The sequence below is a fragment of the Trichomycterus rosablanca genome, chromosome 7, assembly GCF_030014385.1.
Source record: "Trichomycterus rosablanca isolate fTriRos1 chromosome 7, fTriRos1.hap1, whole genome shotgun sequence".
In the NCBI taxonomy this organism is placed as follows: Eukaryota; Metazoa; Chordata; class Actinopteri; order Siluriformes; family Trichomycteridae; genus Trichomycterus; species Trichomycterus rosablanca.
This window is the reverse complement of record NC_085994.1, coordinates 29,325,999-29,344,689: the sequence shown is the minus strand read 5'-3', so window position 1 is coordinate 29,344,689 and position 18,691 is coordinate 29,325,999. Positions and strand designations below refer to the sequence as shown.

Here is an 18,691-nt window from a genome sequence, read left to right as displayed (position 1 = left end):
GGTTCTATGGCTCTGTCTTGTAACAGACATTGGACAGTTTCAGATAAATCCCAGCTCAAAAACGTTTTTCCAGAGATGGAGGTTGGCTGGTTTTTTCTCAGTCTCACTAAGATGCTAGCTCACCTTTAACTTTTACTACAGCATGTATGTATATAGACGCCTGTGGCAAAAGCGGCTGCTTCTATCAAGTAATTAAGTAATTTCAAGTAATTTAGTAATTTGAATCAAGTAATTTAGCTTTACTTTTGTTTATTTAGGTTTGTTTGTTGATTAGGATTTTAACAGCGGTAGTTACTCATTACACAAGATTAATCAGTTCACAAGGTTATATCAAACACAGTCATGGACAATTTTGTATCTCCAATTTACCTCACCTGCATGTCTTTGGACTGTGGGAGGAAACCGGAGCATCCGGGGGAAACCCACGCAGACACGGGGAGAACATGCAAACCACACAGAAAGGACCCAGACCGCCCCACCTGGGGATCGACCTTCTTGCTGTGAGGCGACAGTGCTACTTACTTAGCCACCGTGTCGCCCTGTTTATTTAGGTTGAAGAAGAATAAAACCTCACAGATAATTACTTTATTACCTTTTACAAAATGTCACAACTTTTCTGGACTGGGTTTGGGTTTGAATGAACTTGAATAAAAAGAAGCATAAGATATATTTGCATGTATTGAACTGTGTTACACTATGGGGTTTGTTGTCTTTGTTATTGTCACCTCTTTCAAATCACCCAAGTAATTGCCTCTTGCTCCTAGTACACATGAACTTCTTGACATCACTTACTTCAACTACGGTTTGTGTTTAAAGACTAGGCCAAATGTAATCACTGAAACTGAAGCTGAATTGTAACTGTGATCTAGCATGACAATAATTCAAAACACAAAAGCAACGATTAATAACATTAAAGTTATGCCTGGACTTGAATCCATATGGGATGTTGTAAGGCAGGATTTTTCAAACATTTTTAGACGACCCACATTCTGTCCATGATTTTTTAAGTGACCCAGGTAACACAAGCAATGCATCTTACTCTCTCTGTGGTTTTAAAGATGTAACATAAAGCCTCCACAAGGGGGCATTCACATACAAGTTTATTTAATTATTATAATTTTTCTGCAACCTATTTTTTTCGGCTTGCGACCCAAAAACCCTGTTAAAAGCATAATTAAATTTCTATCCAGTAAATTAATAAAAACATTAACGTTACATGAAGTATCATAGATGGCAGTTGTTTTCTCACCTGGACTGATTCTCTTTATGTTCCTGTACTTGTCCAATATGTCCTCTGCTGCCTGAGCTTGACAGTTCTGCCTAAGTAATGAAGGCTCATCTGACATACCTAAAACAATACAAACACCCACCAATTAAACCAGAATAGAAAAGTCACATTACATCACATTAAACAAAAAATGTGACGATGACAACCCTGTACTGTTGCACACCTTAAGATGTGTTTGCAGGACAAATAGGACAAAATAACACCTGAAACATTTCATCGTTTGGTATCCTTGGTATTGTGAGAAGTAATGGCAACACTGCAAATCGGTGAATTCTTTACCATCCCAACTTGGAATGTGTTGCAGGAATGGATGTATATTAACAAATGTCATGAAGTCCTAACATTAAAGACTAAACATGAAAGTCATGAGTTTACACTGTCTTCAATAGTTAGTGTAAGAATCACTGCATTTTCTTTGCATTTTTCATAAATTCCCAACTTTTTTCTTGCTTGGGGTTGTATATTCAATTTAAGTACATACAGTGTTCAGTCTTCATGAGCACATGGATGTATTTTTAGTCTCAAATATGCTGTGTTTTCTTTTTTTTGGAACAGACCTTGGGGGACCCTCTCTGCTCCTAGATCATCCTTTTCGATCCTGTCCCGCTTTCGGAATGCTGCGATTGGTGCTGCCAGGAGGGGAATAAAAATTTGTTAGAACTACCCTGCAGCCATGAGCAGGGCATTAAACACATATTGTAATATTAATTATGTGGATGAATCAGGTGACTGAGGAAATTAAAATGGAGTCCAATAACACTACACAAAAACCACATTGCTAATAGCAAATAAAAAGGGTGAAGCCAGGTAGAAAAAGAAAAAGCACTTTGTTTATATTCCCAACAAAATGAAACTGACTTATTTTTAGGTGTATTTTATGAAAAATTAATAAATAAAATTTTACATCACAAAAAATAATAAATACACTAAACAGTCAAAACATTAAAACCACTGAAGTTAATTACGTTAATGTTATTAAAATGGCCACTGTAAAGGGGTGGGATAATGCAGCAGATGAACAGTCAGCTTTTAAAGGGGCCTGTGGTAGCCTAGTGGGTAGGGCTTTGGGCTATCAACCGGAAGATTGGCGGTTCAAATCCTGGCTCTGCTATGTAGCCACTGTTGGGTCCTTGAGCAAGGCCCTTAACCCTGTCTGCTCCAGGGGCGCCGTAAGTTGGCTGACCCTGCGCTCTGACCCCAGCTTCCAACACCAGCTGGGATATGCGAAGAAAGAATTTCATTGTACTGTACATCTGTATATGTATATATGACAAATAAAGGATATCTTTCTTTCTCTTTTCTAAAGGTGACAGGAGACAGGAAAAATGATCTGAGTTGACTGGCTCAGAAATCTCCAAAACGGCAGGTATTGTGGTGTGTTCCCGGCATGCAGTATTTAGTACCCACTAAGTGGGTCCAGAAGAGAGCAACCGGTGAACCAGCAACAGGGTCTTGAACGCCCAAGGCTGAACACACAGTGCATCACAGCATGCTGTGTATGGGTCTGTGTAGCTTCAGACCTGTCAGAGTGTCTGTGCTAACCCCTGCACACTTTCAAAAGCACCTACAATGGGCACTTAATCAGAAATGGACCATGGACAAATGGAAGAAGATTTTTTTGTGTGATGTGGACAGACGGGTATGTGTGCATTGCTTACCGGGAAGGAGAAGGCACTAGGATGCACTATGGCAGGGATGGCCAAACTATTATTAAGCATAATTTACCTACATTGGATTGTTTTGCTGACTTTATTACATTAAAGTTGAGGCAATATACCTCACCTCTAGTGAGTGGTTCAGCCCTTAGCATGGTTTTCCATATGTGGAAAAAGTCTGGACACCCCTGCACTATGGAAAGAGGATGGAGGAAAAACTGCGATGCTCTGGGCAATGTTCTGGTGGTAAACCTTGGGTGCTGGCATTCATGTGGCATTCTTTCAGGCAGACTAATGAGCCCCGTCACAATGTAAAAATAGTTCAGGATTGGTTTGAGAAACAAAGAGTTAAAGATGTCTACTTGGCAACCAAATTTCTGATATCTTAATCCAATCATCTGTGGGATGTGCTGGATAAATAAGTCTGATAATAAGTCTATGGAGGGCCCATATTGCAAATTACAGGACTCTGCTGCTAACATCTTGGTGGCAGGTCTGGTGTAGTCTATGCCTCAACAGGTCAGATCTGTTTTGGCGGAACAAAGGGGACCTACACAATATTAGGCAGGTGGTTTAATGTTATGGCTGACTGGTACATGACTAAATGGATGAGGATGAAACTGGACAAACTGAGGTACATCACAACTTTGCCATGACAATGGGTCAAGGACAAGTCTACATGAGCTGTTTAAACTGCTCATATTCAAGTGTTACCTGGGATGTCACTCTCTGCCGTCCAATAGAGCACTGTGTTAGGAACACAAACAGCACAGATACAATTGGGCTTTACAGGTAAGTAAAATCGTATACCCCTTGCCTTAGCTCTAGTCATTGATAACTAAACAGAAATTAAACCTGTACACTAGGATTAGGTAAAAAGGTTTGAGAAACAGTATCATGTCATGCCGACGTTATATGCATAATAATGCAAAAGATGACAATTCCAAGCATATTAACTACTTCACGTAAACAATGACACGTTTCAAACATGACAAACCATTAAGGTCGCAAAAGGGCACAGTGCTGCCGTATATGAATTGACCTCTAACCTTTAGGAATAGCAGGAACAAAACGTTTCTTCCACCATGGTCTGTTTCTGTCAGATTTCTCATCATCACTGTCCTTCTTGTCTTCTCCCTGGACCGAGACAAATGTACATACGCATGTAAGCTGTACATAAGATCACACAGAAATGCCCACACATGTAGTTTGATTAGAAAATGCCCTTTCTAAAATAAAACAATTACACTTTAAGCAACAAAAGCAGACCTATCAGGAGGAAAATAAATTGATATAATCATTTAAAGACATGAAAAAATCATAACCCTGTGGGAACATGCACACCTCTGCTTTAAGTGAATCCTTGCTTGTAGAAGCACTAATTCCAGTAGGAAAAGTCCCAGCTTGGTCCTTATCTTCCACCATGGTTCGTCGGTTTATACACGGGTCACTGCTGGGCCTACGTCCTGTACATGTGTCTGTGCTGCGACTCCTGACCAGACGATCTGGGTATGAGTGCCTTAGTTTAGTATGCTCCAAATCGGCCTGGGCCTGGCAATTAGGGTTAAAGAGGGATGGCCGTTGCTCAGAAGGTCCTGTGACACAAGGTTCTTGAATTGGAGGGTCTGGGGGAGGGTGTGCAGGTCTGGTGTACTGGACCTTTGGCCGCACTATGGTGCCAATGCATGTGCCTGTAAGAGAGAAGATGAACAAAAAAACAAAAAAAAAAAGAAATAAAGAAAGACCTTAGCATTCAGTCTAAAGTCTACATTTCTACAATTCATGATATTTTGCATCATGCTCATGCTTGTGTTTTTTTTATTGTCCTAGATAATATTACAATTGCTGCAAAGGTTTTTAATCTTACAAATAATACATTGTTTACCAAACTGAACATGTCAATAACAAAGTACCTCATTTGCATACTTGGAACCATATGTGGGCCCAAGAAAGTACATCTATAATTTATAACTAGAGATACATGAGTACCAATACTGGTATCGGCTATTTGCCCGATACCGCGCTCATTAACTCGTACTCGCAAACGAGGCTCCGATACTAAACATCCGATACCGTGTGCCTAGTGCACGTTGCTGCGTTATGCCTGGTTCACACTACACGAGTTTTGCCCTGATTTTCGCTCGGTGACTGGTCGGCGCTAGATTTGCCGGCTCGGGAGCAACTCGGCGTTCGCTCGGCGATCAAAACTCGGCTCTCGATCGCCAAGTGTGAACTATCCAACAACTCGATCCGACCGGCTCACCGAGCGCTCGAGTTTTCTAGCACGTCAGATATCTGATCTCAGATGTGCGACTGGGAATGAGTGACATGTCGAACAGCCAATGAGAACGCAGGATACGGTGTGAGGGGAAACGCAAGAGAGGAGTGTAAACCGGTGGGACAGGGGGATAATTTAGTTTATATCAGAATACACCGGCACACACACACATTTTACAGTATTTCTGACCTGATCGTTCTCTACAAAACATAACAACAAAACACCAACACTGCAAAAATATTTATTAACCTCCAACTCACTACAGAACAATCCATGCTATTCGTGTTGCCAAATCCACTCAGATTCATTTATTTTTCCTCCTTGATTTCATCACGTCAGCGCACAAACACTTTGATCTCTCGCTACTTGTTGACGTGCATTTTTGGACGTGGTATCATTAAACTTCTCGTCACTTCTCACGTGTGTTTTTGTTTTAAAAAAAACGGTATTCTAAATAGGTATTGGTATTGGTATCGGCAAGTACAAAAATACATGTACTTGTACTCGTACTCGGTTGGGAAAAAATGGTATCGATGCATCCCTATTTATAACTTAAATTAAACACTCACTCAGGAGAAATATTTGTGCAAAAAGGCCAAAGACTAATACTGGATGCCTATGTCCTCCAATCTTTTAGATGTCAGTGCATTCTGTATATTACCACTTGGGCTCAGGATAACTTTAGAAAACCTTCTTTAGTAAACACTATACATAGCTGCATCTACAAATGCAAGTTAATACTGTATTATGTAACTTATGTTACTTCTTAAGTTTTCATAGCAAAGTGATAGACATTACCTTCTGCAGAAGAAAGTGGATCAAACATACTCAACAAAGAAACAGCTTGGACAGGCACACAGGGAAGAGCATGCGCTCCTGGTCATAAGCAGTAAGAAGAAGAGAAAAAACAAAAAAACAAAAGAGAAAATGGTTAAACAAGAATGATCATTTGTAGCTGTTTAAGAGATCATTCAAAGGAAGTATTTCACTTTCATTAAACATGAGTACAATCAGGTGGTGCAGTGGTCTAACCCCGAGTTTACACCGACAGCAACTCTCATTTTCAATTAGAGATGGCAATTTTTGGCGACAAGAAGCAGCGCGAACATTGGGGATGCAACAAAGTTGAGCAAAGTTAAAGTTTATGCCAATTAGGAGCAAAGCGATGTGATTACCGATAGGAATTGAGCACTGAGCAGTAAGCACTCTATCTCTGCTATCGTGACTGTAATTGTTCCTACTGGAGATGGAACTCTACACAGGGATGAAATTTATACCCAAGCCATTTCTTTCCAGGATTTTTTATTTTGAGTGGGAACACATCTGATTTGTGGTCAAAACTGGGAGGAAAGGTATCTGATTTGCTTAAAGTCAGTTAATCCATTGCAAACACCCACAGGCAATAATGATGCAACCGATGTGGACACGGAGATGAACGTTCAGCAATTTGGCCGACAAAAGGTGAAAAGACCCTGTCGGTGTGAATACAGGGTAACACACTAGCCCACCACTGCTAATATCTTAAGCTGTTGGGTTCGAATATCAGCACAGCTATTGACTAGGCACCTACACTGACATGATCACCTCTGTCTGGCCTACACATCGAACAGGTGCCTGCAAAAACATGATGGGCTCTGTCTGAAGAAGGGCATTTGCTGCTTGCCTCTGTTGGCTGGTCAATGATGCCTCAGCAGAAAGTGTGATTAACAGACATCAGGGCATGAATAACGAATCTCTATATGCGACACTGATCCCTGTGTGGCTACTACACATGCGCTAAGGAAGGAGCATGTGTTAGCTACGGCCCTCCTTGATAAGGGTAGGCCCGCAGCAGCAGAGGAGAGATACAACTGGGTAACTGGATATGACTAGACTAAAAAAAATGTCTAATAGAATAACAATAGAGTACAATAAAAACGTAAAAAATAAGAAAAAGCTTAACATTCATAAAAATACTAAATGGATAACAAACTTAGGGATACACTGATGCAACACAGTATCAAAACCAATACTGTTAACTTATCTGGAAATTGGATTATGGATTTAAACTTTTGATCTATTATGTACTTGTGTAACAGTAGTTAACTTTTAAAACAAAGATCATGCATGTAAACACAGGACACAAACAAAAAAAATGTCCTTATGATGCTTGTGCCGTTTTTCTCAAAGCTCTCATATGGTTTATAAAGCAGAAGGTTACAGCTGTATACCTTGTGAAGCTTCATCTACATCTGGACTGGTGACAGAGTCTTTGCCTCCAAAATCAGAGCTACATTCTGAGCGCAGGTCTTCAATCTTATTGGGGATGTCTTCAGACGTTGCACTAATACCTACAGAAGGATCACACTTTCACTCATAAATGATAACACACTCATTTGCTCTGAAAGTCTACTTATTCAATATGTGTATATTCCTTCAAGACAATTGTCTTTTTTTACCTCTTTATTAGTATGCAGCTCATTTTTCAGTGTGTAAGCAAACACATTTTTAAACAAGTGTAAATGTAAGTTTAAAAAAACATTTTGGCATATATTTTGAATTTACACATAGCAGTGCTAAATCTTTGACTCAGAATTTTGGTAGAAATAATTGTAGATTTTTTTTTCCACAGATAGATTACATTAGGTATTTTGTACAGTTAACAGGGTTACTTCAATGTAAGTATTTTACTTTATTGTGTTGTGGATTTGATTTTGAATTGCTTTAATTGCCATTTTTATGCTTCACCACCCACAACATTGAAGTGAAATTGTTTTAGAATTTTTTTGAAACTTATTTAAAAATCAAAAACTAAGTTTACTTAGACTTTTTATTTAATGCTTTGTAGAGGCCCCTTTACCAGCAATTACCACTACAAGTGTTGCTGGATACACAGCTTAAGCTCTGTCAGATCGGCAGTCTCTCCACAGATTTAATAGGTTTTAAATAATTACTATTATGGAAAATTATAAAAGATTTACATTTTGTACTAAATTATGCTTTTGCTTGCTGCCATTTTGCCGTTGCGTCAGGGACTACGTCATGAAGTTGGTTAGTTGGACAGCAGTTGCAGTAAGTGCCTGTTGCTTCAGTCACATTATGGCAGAAGACAAGACTGAACAGTGTTTCAAGGAGATTTAAAGTAACCCAATAGCTAACAAATTATGAATTCAAGCCAGTGAGGAGAGGAGTAACTGTACAAACAGTTTGTGCAGAGGAGCAGCCACCTATCTAAAGTCTGCTGTCAGAAGGCTAATGTGGACTACTTGGTTTGGGATCTTTCCTGCATAATCCAAGAGACATCCTGGAAGTATGCATGCTCTCCCATGAAGTCCATGCAAAGACCCTGGAGTGGCATATCAACAGCAGCTATTGTAACCTTAGCTAACAATTACTATTTCTCTGGGCACAGTGTGATGTTTGAAAAGACAGTGTGAAACTTTTTCTGTTGTCTTCTGGAAAGCTTTTTTTGAGATGGCATAATATTACAGACTTTGCTTTACAAAAAAGGGATGTAAGAAAAGTATCTTGTTTATAGTTTGCATATTTTATGTCAAGTGAGGACGAAAATAGCCACCATGGCTACTTTTTCAGTCTGCTCAGGTTAACTATTGCCCTTTTGTCCTTTTTCCATTTAAAGATTACTGAAGCCACTGTGGTCCTGGTAACTCTCATAGATATCGTTTTATATTCTGCCCCTGGTCTATGCCTCATCATAATCTGATTGCAAAGATCCACAGACAGTTTCTTGGACTTTACAGTTCGGGCTTTGGCCAAGGTTCACCTTGGCCTTACAACAGGTGAACTTCAATTGAGTTTGACACATTTCCAAGATAATTTTAAGTAATTAAAGTAAACAGGATGCACCACAATTTGGAAACACAGCATATTATATAAATATTAAATAATTCAAAGACAATTTCCTTTTTTCTAGTGACACACGTATCTTTTCTTCTATCTTCTGCTGCTGAGCTCTGCGATTTTAAAAGCTTAACTGACACAAAAACTAAAAGTAGACATGTACATAGACATGTTAAACATGTCTGACCATAAACATTTGCTAGCTAATAAAGAGAGATGACAACATACACATGCACAATTGTGAATGAGACAGAAAATAAAATTAGTGTACCAGAGACTATGCTTAAGCCCGGGGTGCTGGGTCGAGAGCTGACTTCTCTAACTTCAGTGTCATCAGAAGTACTGCCCACCCCTGAGCAGCTTTCTAATTCCTGCAAGCGCTCCTCCTGCTTTGAATCTGCAGTTTCTATAGAACATAAAAATACAAAATATTTTATAAACTTTACATGGACCAGCTACTTCATGAGCAGCACTGGGATTCATAAAGCCTTTTTATTATTTATTTTATTTTAAACATTGTGTTTGTAAGTTATTTTGGTGTAAATTTATAGTTAGATTGATTTAGCCTTTAGAAAACAACAGTTTACTGTCTTCTCACAGATGTTCGTTACAAAACTTATAAACAGTGTAACTCTCAGTGTTACATAACATTCCCGTTTGTAGAATTCCAAGAATGTATTCATTCTGAGGACAGCTGTACATAGTGTGGTACAATCAGATATTTTATCTTTAAAAAAAGCACAAATGTTTAGCAGCAAATCACCAAAGTATAATTCAATTTCACAATTGTACATCACAGTTGCAATTCATACCAAAATAATTATGGTCATCAAGAGATTAGTAATATAATCATTGAAGCACATTAGTTTAAAACTTGGAAAACCTCAAGTAATTTATTAACTACAAGAACACAATAATCACTGTTACTAAAAATTTAAAGTTATACATTTAATCCCAAGCAAGAAGAAATCAACAGAAGATTGCAAAATAACACTTTGACAGGGCAAAGACAATTTGTTATCTAATTTAATTCATGTACAAATTAACTGCAGTTGCAATCATAAATATTTGACCTCCAAAGGAATTTAAACTTCTCTGCAGAGTTAAAATTTGCTTTAAATTAAGTCTTTAACATTTGAATGATACAGCAAACAAACAAAGAAAAAAAATGATGTATTTAAAGTAGCAAAATATTTAGTTAATACTGCCATGTCAATGGGCCTGCAAAGTGCTTGATTTAGTCCAATAATCCAACATTTTAGGTCTATCTTATTCTAGTTGGAAATTGGAAATGATTATAATAGATGTCAAAGAATTTCGAAACATAGAATAAGATATTAAATTCATGATAGCACAGCTTTCATATTGCAAAGATTATCTTGTTTATAAGAAACACCATGATTGCTGACCTGAGTCGCTGGGAAGAACTTCTACACTCCAAGCCTCACTTGTGGTCTCAGATATTGTAGAACCACAGGGTTCCAAAAGAACAGGGCCATGTGCTGAAAAACACATCAGGCTCCCCAGCATGTTGTCCATCGTTGCCCCTGAAAAGGGAAAAAGCCACTAGGTGTAGTCTCAATTCAGCTGTACTACTACTACTAATAATAATACCTTTTATTTGTAGGCACCTTTCATGACACTCAAGGTCACCTTACATTACACAATCAGCAGTAAACACATAATAATCAACATTAAAATAATGATAAATCAATCAACATATTTACAGTCACAATCACAGTCCTGATGATCCTAAATCTACACACTCACAAGATCATTGCTTACATTATTAAGTATTACACATGTTCTTTTCTTTAGCATTTTACACCAGATACCACAGCTTAACAAAGCAAAATAAATGAGAGGTGTGGTGAAGGAAAAGCCAACAATTGTGTGTCCAGGCAGAGATCCAAACACAAACGTATGTGCAGATCTAAAAACCCATACTAAAAACAACAGAGCGAAAGAGAAGCTGCAAAAAAATAGAGAAAATTCAGGCTCCAAAGGCCAGAAAGAGAGCTATCATCCTCTGTCGCTGTTTTGATATTTGAGGTCTTATATTTCAGGTTGCACAATTAATGTTTCAAAATCAGATTTTACAGTTTGAAATCTTATTTTTTTAGGAATCAGATCATCTTCTTTTTTTTAGATCGTGTTTTTCCAGTTTCTGACTTCAAATCTGACATAAATGTGTCCCGATCTGACATGATGGTGTGGCATCAACTGAGAGGTGTGGCATTAACTGACAGTAATTAAGAGCTGTGTGGTATATGTGACAGCATAGCAAAGAAGGCTGAGGACCTTTCTCAATGTTGTCTGTGTGAAATATAGAAAAGTTAAAAGCATATGGAAAATGCACAACAAAATTTTTACTTTGTTTTTTATTTCATTGCAGACAGTATAAACCCAAGAAATTTCATGTTTTGTCTGGTCAACTTCATTTTATTTGTTAATCGGGGTGTCTGCAGTCTGCAGGGGTGTGGGTAAATTAAATGTAACTTTTTTAATACCACTTTCTCAATAACAAAATGGCAAATAGCACACAATAACACCAATATTCTGCTTATACACTTCACTGTAATCATGTGATTCCTTGTATTCGCTGATCAACCAATATTTTAAAATGTTAACTATCTCAGAATCAGAAAATATCACATGAAAAATTTCTCCAAACCCTCATTAGCATTACAGGACTGATGTTTCGCAACAGTGTGCAGACACCAAAGCACCTCAGCTTTTAGAGTAGCCATGAAGCCTAATGTCGTCCTGATATCTGTGGCTGTCGTCGCTATACTCTACAAATGTTTTGGCACAGAGGAAACCAAGCAATAAGGAATTCCAAGTGTTATTTTGTCCCATTCTTCCTGCAAACAGGTCTTAAGATGTGCAACAGCACGGAGCAATTTAAAATTCTCCACACATTCTTTGTTGTAGACTGCAAGCAGGTCAGTTCAGTACTGTACCTTCTTCTTCCGCAGCCATGTAATGTAATGTGTGCAACATGTGGTTTTGCATTGTCTCGTTGAAAAATGCAGAAACCTCCATGGAAAAGATGGCGTCTTAAAGGCAGTATATGATGCCCCTAAATCGTAATGTACTTTTCTACATTAATGCAGCCATCAAAAAAGTGTAAAGCAAGTAAGCGCTAGCTCTAGGCTTAATTTCCAGCTTTGGTTAATTTTTTATGATGAACAGAAAAGCTGACATAATAAATCACTGTTTTACTGTTATTGATGGTAAATGCTGGCTAAAACAGATCAACTTAATTTTGTCACCAGCATCAGTTTTCACTGAATATGGTAAGAAAAAAAGAGCCGAGTTATATCTCAAGTAGGCAGTATTGACAAAAGTCCTCAGACCTATTTGTTATGCTGTCACTTATTATACCACACACCTCTTAGTTAATGCCATGCCCCCAGAGCATGGACAAGTCATCTGATATTATAAAATGAAAATTGAATTCACCATGTTTATCCCTAAAGTAAAACATGATTGTGGCAGAATCATGATATAAGGGTGTTTCTCATTGGCAGGGACAGTATAAGGAATTTAAGGAATGACAAAAAAAGAAGACTGACCTGCTATCTCCTGGAGTCTGTCTTCATCCATGTTAGGGTCAAAATCACTACCAAGGACATCAGTGCTCCAAGTCTCACTGACTGTTTCAGAGATATCCCGATCCTCTGTCAGACCCATCATGTCCCGAATTTCAAATTTTCTGAGTTTATCATCTAGGTTGTCTTGAGTTGTGGCTAAATAAAATAGTAAAAAAGTATTAAAGATAAAAATAATTTCTGTTTCTGTTTACAAAATTACTTAAGATACACAAAAAACAAAAGTCAAGAGAGATTGACAAAACACTGGCAAAACTAGTGTCCCTTTTTCATACAATGCAAATAAATAAATAGTTTTAATTATTTTGTTCAAAAGCTTAATGCGTTTAATGTAGTAAGAAAACTAAAGCATATCTGTCAAATACAAACCATGCTCATGCTCTAATAGCTGCAAAGCTTCAACACCATTTCCAATGGATGGTCCTGGGCCTAGTTCAGACACAGATTCCCCCTCCAGGTCCAGAGATGAGACAGAGTTGGAGCGGTTAGATGGACCTATACAAACAAGGACATTAAATAGTTTTAATTTTGGCTAATTACAGTTGTGGTTTCATTTACAAAGAAAAAAACATATGACATGGACAGGATTAAAGACACCTTCACTAATACTTGGTTGCACAACCTTTTGTAAGAAATAACAGCCACCAAATGTTTTTGTAGCCATCTGTGAGCTTCTTGCATTTGTTTGCTGGCAAAGTGTGTGCTCTGTGTCATTATTCTGCTGTAAGAGAAATTGTTAGACTGAAGCATAGCTTTTTTTTTTTACATCTGGGAGCACATTTCACTCTAAAATGCTTTGATAATCCTTTGTTTTTATTGTTCCTGTTACACATTAAAGGTCCTCAGTCCCAGAGGCAACAAAACTATAAATCCTCCACAAAAGAACCTGAGATTCTCTGAATGTTGTATGTGGTTTGTCTGCCACAAATAGTGACAAGGTGGGGACCAGTGAGTCTAATTTTTTTTAATTACAGGTTAGTCTGATTTAGTTTTTTGTTTTAAACTGTACAAAGACTGTCATTAAATAAACAGAATAGATGGTTAAATTAATTGTCTTTATTTACCTCATATTTATTAATTGAATATACGAACAGCCATAACTACCAGTTAGTATGTGACTAAACTAAAATATGAATAAACTTTACTTAAAGTTGTGTTACACTTAAACATGTCCATGTAGAACCAAGGCTTTTAACAATTTGATATTACACCCGTGTCTCCACAGCAGGTGAAACCTAAAAGTAGAGGTAATAAAGCCCACCAATGAGGAGGAAAGATGTGATTGGTCAATTTAAAATTCGTTATCTATCTTTTATAGTTGAACTATTATTAGCCAATCCTGCTGAGAATTTATAGCTGGACCGTTGTTCTTTCTACAGACAGCAGAGGGAGACAAAAAGGCTTCTTTAAACCTTTACATTGCAACACAAACTAAAAAGGCAGGCATGAAAGAAGCATAAGTGACTGTAAATTAGTTTCACTTGTTTTGGTGCAAAGAAAATGACAACAGGTGCACTGGAGAGGCAACAGCAAAAAAGCCCTAAAAAGGAAATGATTTTCCAGGTGGTGGTCTGAGACATTTACTCTCCTTATCTTTCCTGATTCTATAGTTTTTGTGTTTTGTTAGTCTCCTCGTCACTACTGGTAGCATGAAAGTACCTGCAGCCCATTCAGGTTACACAGGTAGTCCAGCTCCTCCAGGAGGGAACATACATATGTGCCTTCTCAAGAAGGTTTGCCGTGTCTTCCAGCACTCTCAAATAAAGGAATAAAGGAGATTCAAGGATACGGACAGTTATATGAGAAGCTTGGTAGAGCTGTAGAGGGGCATAAACCAAGCAGTGGTGCCGGTATCTGCTTCACTGTGCTGAAATGAACATAAGAAGCACTGCCAGAGTCCTACAAAATGACCTCCAGCAGAATATTGGTGTCAAAACTGTTAAAAACATTCCACTAATGTGGCATGACATACAGTGTATCACAAAAGTGAGTACACCCCTCACATTTCTGCAAATATTTTATTATATCTTTTCATGGGACAACACTATAGAAATAAAACTTGGATATAACTTAGAGTAGTCAGTGTACAACTTGTATAGCAGTGTAGATTTACTGTCTTCTGAAAATAACTCAACACACAGCCATTAATGTCTAAATAGCTGGCAACATAAGTGAGTACACCCCACAGTGAACATGTCCAAATTGTGCCCAAAGTGTCAATATTTTGTGTGACCACCATTATTATCCAGCACTGCCTTAACCCTCCTGGGCATGGAATTCACCAGAGCTGCACAGGTTGCTACTGGAATCCTCTTCCACTCCTCCATGATGACATCACGGAGCTGGTGGATGTTAGACACCTTGAACTCCTCCACCTTCCACTTGAGGATGCGCCACAGGTGCTCAATTGGGTTTAGTCCATCACCTTTACCTTCAGCTTCCTCAGCAAGGCAGTTGTCATCATGGAGGTTGTGTTTGGGGTCGTTATCCTGTTGGAAAACTGCCATGAGGCCCAGTTTTCGAAGGGAGGGGATCGTGCTCTGTTTCAGAATGTCACAGTACATGTTGGAATTCATGTTTCCCTCAATGAACTGCAGCTCCCCAGTGCCAGCAACACTCATGCAGCCCAAGACCATGATGCTACCACCACCATGCTTGACTGTAGGCAAGATACAGTTGTCTTGGTACTTCTCACCAGGGCGCTGCCACACATGCTGGACACCATCTGAGCCAAACAAGTTTATCTTGGTCTCGTCAGACCACAGGGCATTCCAGTAATCCATGTTCTTGGACTGCTTGTCTTCAGCAAACTGTTTGCGGGCTTTCTTGTGCGTCAGCTTCCTTCTGGGATGACGACCATGCAGACCGAGTTGATGCAGTGTGCGGTGTATGGTCTGAGCACTGACAGGCTGACCTCCCACATCTTCAACCTCTGCAGCAATGCTGGCAGCACTCATGTGTCTATTTTTTAAAGCCAACCTCTGGATATGACGCCGAACACATGGACTCAACTTCTTTGGTCGACCCTGGCGAGGCCTGTTCCGAGTGAAACCTGTCCTGGAAAACCGCTGTATGACCTTGGCCACCATGCTGTAGCTCAGTTTCAGGGTGTTAGCAATCTTCTTATAGCCCAGGCCATCTTTGTGGAGAGCAACAATTCTATTTCTCACATCCTCAGAGAGTTCTTTGCCATGAGGTGCCATGTTGAATATCCAGTGGCCAGTATGAGAGAATTGTACCCAAAACACCAAATTTAACAGCCCTGCTCCCCATTTACACCTGGGACCTTGATACATGACACCAGGGAGGGACAACGACACATTTGGGCACAATTTGGACATGTTCACTGTGGGGTGTACTCACTTATGTTGCCAGCTATTTAGACATTAATGGCTGTGTGTTGAGTTATTTTCAGAAGACAGTAAATCTACACTGCTATACAAGCTGTACACTGACTACTCTAAGTTATATCCAAGTTTTATGTCTATAGTGTTGTCCCATGAAAAGATATAATGAAATATTTGCAGAAATGTGAGGGGTGTACTCACTTTTGTGATACACTGTATGCTCTAAAATCTTGGGGAAACCACCAATGACAACTGAGGGCTTGATCAGGAGTCCAACAGTGGCAGCTTGGCGTTGGTGGGGCTTCAACCTGCAACCCTTATGCACTAGCAAGTGAATGTAAGTCTTTATAAACAAAAAAATTAAAAATTTTAATATAATATTAGACATTATAAAAAAAAATCCACTATGAACGTCTTTTACACCCCTAATACGAACAATCCAAAAAGCTTCTTACTGCAGCAGAGGTTAGGATTATATCTGCAACCTTCAGTCACCAACAGAGCGCAGATCAGACCAAACCAAACTAGACTTTCATTCCTCTCCTCATTCCACTACAACCTTGTTTTAATTCTAACCCCACAGCCCCCCACACAGCGTGCTCTGCTTCCTCTCGCTCCCTCTAAAGAGGCACCTTTCACGTCTGAGGTACAGACTACACTTCAGCCTTCGTATCTTCGTTAGCTCGGGCGCTCCGCGTGGCAAGCGTGTGCCAGCAGGACATCCTATCCTGCAGGGAAAGCTTGTTAACCTTTCAGCCACAAGCTTCGTGTCTGTACGCACCCCTGTGATTTAGATCACTCTGCGTCTGAGCTGAGTTTAAAGTGGAGGGAAGGTGAGCCCTCTCTGATCACTTTTCCTGCTGAGCTGATTGGAGAAGCACTGTCGCCTCAGAGCAGGAAGGTCCTGGGTTTGATTCCCAGGTGGAGTTTTCTAATGGGACCTGCGCTCACAACTCGGCACTGTAGAACTACGTGTAGGGGTTAAACATTTAAGCTTTTTTATTTAAATGGTGTGCACAAGAATATGGAATGTGAAGGCCCCAGAGTGGTGCTCATTGTTCCAAAAATGAGCACTGAGAACACTGACCAAGGGCCAAACTCATAATCTCGTAACAACCATCAGGTCCGGCAAGAGATCTTACCGAGTTAAGGTGGTGTCAAACTATGAAGGATCTGACCACAGCTGCATGTGGAATGGTTTACTACATAGAAAGAACCTGTGATGTGAATCCTTCCACCTTATTAACTGATGAACTGAACACCTTCTTTGCACATTGAGGCAGGTAACACCTTTACATCAGTTAAAATACCAGTTAACAACAGCAGCTGCAAAATAACCACGTGATCAGATCCTTCAGGGCGATTTATGGATTTTGAACTCTCTGATAAGCAGACCTCAAGTGGTAAAGATTGGTGACCACATACATCTCTTCCACACTGACTCGAAACACGAGGGGATCCACAGGGATGTGTTCTCAGCCCACTCCTCTGCTTTCACACGACTGCGTTGCTAAACAGCTTCAACATCATACAGAAGTTTGCTGATGATACCACCATCCTAAACCTAATCACCTCAAGGTCAGCAAAACTAAGGAGAAGATCGTGGACTACAGGAAGTGGCAAGAGAATGACCATACCCCGTTGTACATTGGAGAAGCTGCTGTGCTACGAGTTAGGTCTATCAAGTTCCTCAGTGTGCACCTCTGACCTGGTCCCTACAAACCAAGGCACTATTTAAGACTGCTCACCAGCGAGACTCTTCTTGCTGTGCAGGCTTAGAAAGTTTGGTCTCCCACACATAAATCTGCCAAGCTTTTATAACTGCACCATTGAGAATATACAAACAAGAGACATGAGTGTCTGGTTTGGCAGATGCTCTCTCTGCGATAACAAGGCCCTCCATAGAGTCGTGAGTGAAACTGAGCTCATCATTGGTCCCTAACTCTCAGCCTTACAGGATATCTACCACAGACGGTGTACCACAGAAGGGTCTAAAAATGATCAGGGACCACGCCATGACATTTACATTTTAGGCATTTAGCAGATGCCTTTATCCAAAGTGACTTACATTACAGTTACAGTATACAGTCTAAGCAATTGAGGGTTAAGGGCCTTGCTCAAAAGCCCAACAGCAGCAATCTGGCAGTGGTGGGGCTTGAACCAGTGACCCTTAGATAACTAGTCCAGTACCTTAACCACTAGGCTACGGCTTGCCCCCCATACATAAATACGGACTGTATACAAGACTGCCAGAATGCAGACGGTACCGAATCATTCAATCCAGGACAAGCAGGCTGAAAAACAGCTTCTATCTGCAGGACATCAGAATGCTGAACAATATATAACTAACCTTCCTATTTCACTCATTCCACTACTACCCACAACACCCACACACACCCACCCACCACACATATATAACCTCTTCAGCAATATTATTCATCACTTAGTCTTAAATTACTCTCCCCCATTTTATTCTCTATATTTTCTGTTTTTCTCATTTAGTTTGCACAATTGTAGAGTTCCCAAGCCTCACAACACACATTTTAATGTACAACCCCAAATCAGAAAAAGTTGGGACAGCATGGAAAATGCAATCACAGAAGTGTAAATGACCTTTGCCAAGGGCACTGAGACAGCCCCATGCCATGACAGACCCTGGCTTTTGGACT

General features: G+C 39.5%; 1 protein-coding gene across 1 annotated transcript in view; it reads right to left on the bottom strand.

Moving 5' to 3' along the window:
• Nucleotides 1–18,691, bottom strand: part of gapvd1 (GTPase activating protein and VPS9 domains 1) — a 60,422-nt gene that overhangs the window by 9,612 nt on the left and 32,119 nt on the right. The window contains exons 10-19 of the mRNA XM_062999208.1: nt 13,045–13,170; nt 12,640–12,813; nt 10,471–10,608; nt 9,333–9,467; nt 7,432–7,551; nt 6,020–6,097; nt 4,288–4,634; nt 3,993–4,080; nt 1,846–1,917; nt 1,250–1,348 (exon numbers count right to left, since the gene is read on the bottom strand). Coding sequence (XP_062855278.1) covers nt 1,250–1,348; nt 1,846–1,917; nt 3,993–4,080; nt 4,288–4,634; nt 6,020–6,097; nt 7,432–7,551; nt 9,333–9,467; nt 10,471–10,608; nt 12,640–12,813; nt 13,045–13,170 — 1,377 coding nt within the window. The remainder of the gene's footprint in view (nt 1–1,249; nt 1,349–1,845; nt 1,918–3,992; nt 4,081–4,287; nt 4,635–6,019; nt 6,098–7,431; nt 7,552–9,332; nt 9,468–10,470; nt 10,609–12,639; nt 12,814–13,044; nt 13,171–18,691) is intronic.